Source organism: Urocitellus parryii, chromosome 5, assembly GCF_045843805.1.
Source record: "Urocitellus parryii isolate mUroPar1 chromosome 5, mUroPar1.hap1, whole genome shotgun sequence".
Lineage (NCBI taxonomy): Eukaryota > Metazoa > Chordata > Mammalia > Rodentia > Sciuridae > Urocitellus > Urocitellus parryii.
This window is the reverse complement of record NC_135535.1, coordinates 59583448-59589405: the sequence shown is the minus strand read 5'-3', so window position 1 is coordinate 59589405 and position 5958 is coordinate 59583448. Positions and strand designations below refer to the sequence as shown.

At 39.1% G+C, this 5958-nt stretch overlaps 1 protein-coding gene and 1 pseudogene across 1 annotated transcript; both read left to right on the top strand.

The window, feature by feature from the left end:
* Positions 1 to 396: 396 nt before the first annotated feature.
* LOC113189546 (olfactory receptor 6C2-like) lies at positions 397 to 1335 on the top strand. The gene has a single exon (XM_026398386.2). It carries the CDS (start codon positions 397 to 399, stop codon positions 1333 to 1335), a length of 939 nt encoding a protein of 312 aa, XP_026254171.2.
* Positions 1336 to 1731: 396 nt separating this feature from the next.
* Positions 1732 to 5651, top strand: LOC113189614 (transmembrane protein 203-like; annotated as a pseudogene).
* The last annotated feature ends 307 nt before the right edge of the window (positions 5652 to 5958 follow it).

Below are 5958 nucleotides of genomic sequence, written 5' to 3'. Positions count from 1 at the left end.
CAAAGAAAGATGAATTTGGGAGAAGAGAAGTCCAAAATTGTCATAGTTCTTCCAGATTAAGAACACATAGAGTGTCACCTCCAGGCAATATTGTTAATAAACTGCATTCTGTACATATGATTTATGTTTTGTTTGGTTCTTATTTGACATTTTTACTAATGTGGTTTGTCATCAGAGAATTACAAGCATAAGATCTATATTCAAAATTTTCTGTAGAAAACTTCTTGTAAGATGTCAATGGTATAGGTATTTTCAATGAGGTAATTGATAATCAGGTAAAGGAATATTAAGTGCACTGAGCTGTCTGGCTGGGATGTCTCCAGTCAGGCTCCAATGCTGGCTTCTTTTGACACCTCTCTTCAGGTCCACTCGCTTGTGACTTGGCACAAGGCAGGGATGAGAAATCATACAGCAATAACAACATTCATCCTGCTGGGATTGACAGATGATCCAAAACTACAAGTTCTAATTTTCATATTTTTGTTTCTCACTTACATGTTGAGTGTGGCTGGGAACCTCACCATTATCACACTCACACTTTTGGATTCTCATCTTAAAACTCCCATGTATTTTTTCCTCCGAAATTTCTCTTTCCTGGAAGTCTCATTCACCACTGTTTGTATTCCCAGATTCCTGTACAGCATGACAACTGGTGACAACACTGTTACTTACAATGCTTGTGCCACCCAGTTATTTTTTGTTGTCCTCTTGGGAGCAACAGAATTTTATCTCCTGGCTGCCATGTCCTATGATCGCTATGTGGCCATCTGTAAGCCCCTGCACTACACAACCATCATGAGCAACAGAGTCTGTGCTACACTCGTCCTCTGCTGTTGGTTTGCTGGCCTGCTGATCATCCTCCCACCCCTTGGCTTAGGCCTCCAGCTACAATTCTGTGACTCAAATGAGATTGATCACTTTGGCTGTGATGCATCTCCCCTTCTACAGATAACCTGCTCAGACACAGTGTTTTTAGAGAAAATAGTCTTGACTTCTGCCATACTGACACTAAGTATTACCTTGGTGTGTGTCACTCTCTCCTACACATACATCATCAAGACCATTCTAAAATTTCCTTCTGCCCAACAAAGGAAAAAGGCCTTTTCCACCTGCTCCTCCCACATGATTGTGGTTTCCATCACCTATGGCAGCTGCATCTTCATCTATGGCAAGCCTTCAGCAAAGGAAGGAGTGGCCATTAACAAGGTGGTGTCCATCCTCACTACTTCAGTTGCCCCTTTGCTTAACCCTTTCATCTATACACTTCGAAACAAACAAGTAAAAGCAGCTTTCAAAGACACAGTAAAACGGACTGTATTTCTCACAAAGAATTGAGAGCCTATTGATTTTTTTTGAGGCTTACTTACATTTAAATCTGAATAACTGTGAGCACTATTCATGAAAGTGACAAACATGGCTTCTTATTATTGGGTATACTCATCAAACTCATGTTCTCCCTGGAACATTTTTCTCTTATAATACAAAAACCAAAAAATCAAACAATTTATTTTGCCTTCTTTTAAGTTTCCTTTATTCGGAATGGTTTCTTCAATAATTGCATGCCCCAGATATTAGTCAAAGACCCAATGTCATAAAAAGGAAATGCAAAGCAGAAGTTGCAGCTCTGGCCATATGCCCTTCTTGTGATGGGGAATGGAAATATCCAGAGACCAATTCTCACATCTGTGAGACATAAGCTCACAGAGAACAAACCCTGAATTTAGAAGCATTATGACTAATTTTGGTTGGGTAAGTTCTCCAACTATTCAAATTGACAGCATCTCTTGATTCAACAATGTTAGAGTTTAAGAAGATTGATCAAGTTATCAAAACAATTTCATTATTTGGAAAGGATATTCTAAGATGTCAAAGATAAAATGAGAGTTTGGAAAACATGGATGGGTCTAGAGAAGAGTGTGAAGAAGAAAAACAAGTACTAGTCATGCACATAATTGGAATTCGGATAACTGATAAAGAGTCTTTTGTTGTTTTGTGCTTTATAATTATGAAAATAAACTTTTGTGCTTTTATAGTACATATGGAACTATTATCTATGTTTATCAAACATTAAACTGCTCAACTACACTTTATATTTTGATCAGACATATAAATTGTTCATATAATGGCCATAGTATGGGTATAATCTTCCTTTATACTTCAAAAATATTGAGAAAAAAATCAAGAGTATTGCCAAAGGGCATTCTCCTTTTTGCCTTTCTAAGACACCAACAAAACACAACCATGTGTCCTCTAGTTTCTCTCATTAATTTAATCATATATCTTTGTGATATATATATTTTCTGAATTAATAACTTCACCCATATTGTGAGTCCTTATCAAGCAGAATTTATGTGTAGTAATATTGTTTTCCTTGATTGATGAACAGAAAATTAACATTATAAAGTTTATTTTTAAAAGTCTGCCCAATTTGCCACTCAGAAACCAAGTGCCTATGGATAGGACCAACACTTGACATGAAGTAGGTTCAGACAAGCTTATCACCTACTTCTGTTCTGGACAGTGCAGCATTCTTCTCTTGTACCCACTCATAAATGGAGGGCATTGGTCACGTCTCTGTAATCTCAACATGGAGTGCATCAAATAACTGAGGACCAGAATTAACTTTGCCAACTCTGATTAAAGAAAATATTCAGAACTTTGTGGAGTTTAATTTTACATGTAGGGTAGAGGGATTTTATACCAAGTGGCAAATTTTAAACATATATGTACGCAACGTGTATATGTGTGTCACCCTGTTTGCCCTCAGCTTTTCCTGATCTATGCCGAATTTTAGTCACTCAGCATTATTATTTTTTCTATGAAAAATTCTTATTTACTTCTCATACACCTATCATTGCTATCACAGTTCTAATCTAAATATTCAGTCTCAACAAAAATATTTTTATTCTACATTTTTTGTCACTATAATCCTACTGGTTTTCAATGTTTGTGTTATGTATGTATTAATCTTGTTTCTATTATTCTTTGAGGGCAAATGCCTCTGGCAGAGGAAGAATTAAAAACTCTTGATAATAGATGCCAGTTCATCACCTATAATTGGTTGTCAGATTTTAATACATAACCTAAAATCTTTCTGATGTCATACATAGTTCAATAATATAAATTAAGGATGTGCTTTTTTAAAAATGTATATTTGTTTTACTTATAGGTAGACACAGTATCCCTCATTTATTTTTATGTGGTGCTGAGAATTGAACCCAGTGCCTCACACATACTAGGCAAGCACTCTACTACTCAGCCACAATTGCAGCCTGAAATATCTTCTTAATTAGATATGATCTAGTTTGGTGTCACTTAAACCTTACACTAAAACTGCTATTTGCATGATCAAGGAAATGAGAGTGTGATCATGGAAATGTGCTACAATGCAAGATTTAAGGGCAAGGAAGAAAAGACAGTACTATAGTTATTATTTATATCATTACATTTTACTCAAGGCAAGCAAGGAAAATATTCCTACCACTTCCCTCTAAGAACTGCCATTTTAATTTCTTTTATTCATTCAACAATTATTTATTGAATAACTGCTTGTGGTAAGCATTGTTTTATTCACTGAGAATATGACACTAAACAAATCGGGAAAGGTCCCTGGTAACGTGGAATTTATATGTCACTCTCAGAAAGAAAAAAGTGTGTGCTCGTAAGGCAAACAGGACCACTTACATTCACCCCTGACTTTGGTATCCAGAACATTTCTTCAAGTATGAGCCTCCTGAACCATCTTTTTAAGTGCAATTATATAGATAAAGTATGTTAGAAGTACAGAGAAGCAACTGAAAGAGCTGGAACAATTTGGGTTACAAAATAAATAAAATACTATCAAATTATAATACAAAATATCCAGTATTCAAGAGTCCACAGTAGTACAAATAAATATTTAAATAAATTAATAAATGATGGAGAAGAGACATCCTGTGCAGAAGTAGTCCAAACAATTTATGTAGGTAAATATAAAGCAGGGGAACAAAGCTCCCCACTCCTTAGGACTTCCTTCCCAAGAGTATAGTATAGAAACAGTGTGGGGAGGAGGGAATCTTTACAGTGGAGAAGTGTGACAAACAGTCTGAGCCAGGAGATCCAGGCCAACATCAACAGTCATACGTTATGTTGATCAGTAACCTCAATGTGACAGGCCAAAAATTGTGCTTCACCTCTCTGGTCATCCCAAACACAGCAGACAGATTCCAATATTGGAGCATTGTGCAAAATACCTGACCAGTCCCCCCTCAAAAATACCAAGGTCATCAAAAATAAGGGAAGTCTGAGAATCTGGCACAGCCAAGAGGAGCCTAAAAATACATGAAAACTCAATGTAATGTGCTATCCCAGGGATTCTAGAATAGAAAAAGGTATTAGGTAAAAGTTTAAAAGTCTGAATAAACTATGGGCTTTATTTAATAATAATGTACCAGTATTGGTTAATGAATTATAAGAAGTTCATTATACCAATGTGAGATGTTAATAATAGGGGATATTGGGCATCGGATATGTGGACACCCTCTGTATTATTTTCTCACTCTTCTATAATATAAAAGTGTTCTTTAAAAAAAAAAAGTCTACTAAAAAAATAAATACAATCCTCAAGTTAAATAACTACTTTCTCCATGATGAGAAAGATCTGTGGCTACCTAAATGATAGATTTGAGAGAAAACTTTAAAATGTCTTTTTCAGGCCAGTCAATGCAAGGATGGCATTCAACCCGTTGCTCCATCTCTGCTGCTCTTCTCTCCAGCCTGCTGACCACCTGCCTGTGATGATCCCATTGCAACTTCCTCACAAGTCTCTGTGGGATGGCTTCTCTTAAATATCCATTTAACCTTTGTTCATTAAAGAACAAAGTGTCTTTGTTAGTACCAACACCCCTAGGGAACATATTCCTTGTTAGCACAATTGATCCCAAAGTGGCTGCTCTGAAAAGATAGGAAAATTACTATTTGGGATATTAAAAACCCTACACAGACATGGCCTTTGGCCACTCTAAGTCCCAGGGGAGGCTGGGGGATCTAGGGCGCTCTGGAGCCTGGTCCAGGGGGAGTGGGCAGGGCCGGGCAGGCGGGCTGCCAGGTGCCTCTTGCTGGAGACAACCCGCAGAGGGGACGCAACGCCTCTAGGCGCACACTGCGCAGGAGCACTCTGCCAGCGCAACGCTCTTCTGGCTAAGGAGGCTGGTTCAGTGGCTGGGCCTCGCCACCTTCCAGATCTTCCTGCACTTGCTTCCCCTATTGGTGTTCCCCGCGCTTCTAGCACTGCGAATGGACGGCCTGGCCACAGGCCTCTCCTGGTGGAACGTGTTCGTGCCCTTCTTCAACCCTGCCGGGTTCAGCACCTGCTTTATCACTATCCTGTCCCTGCGCCTCTTCCAAGACGGGAAGAGCACCTAGCAGTGCTGTGTCTCTTCTGGGTTCTTATGGTCCTTAGCCTCAAGTGCGTCTTTGAAATGCTGCTGTGTCAGAAGCTGGTGGAGCAGACAAGAGAGCTCTGGTTCGTCCTGACCGCGTCTCTGGTCTTCATTCTGCTGTAGCTGCTGGTGATCTTCAGGGACTGGGAAAATGGAGCTGCACAACTGAACTGCGGGGCCTCCAAGCTGAGTCCCTACATGCATCACGCCAGAGAAGAAATCCTGGTCTAAACACAACACAGCGTTTGCTTGTGCCCGGCTGAGTGACCAGTTTACTCTATGCCAGTGATGTCTCACATTGTTTCCTCAACAGGGTTTTTTGTTTGTTTGTTTTATTTTGTTTTTAAAGAGTATCCTCCATCTTTGGAATGTATTTCCTGTTATTCATGCTTTGAGTACCTAATCCTGAATTGAGATCCTAAGAAGGGACCCAGCCCAGACAGTCCTGAACTACTCCCATAGTAGGAAATTGCACGTAATAAAATGTCCCAAAGGGCTCTGAGTATTCAGCATGGATCCTGAGGGTCTACTTTATGAA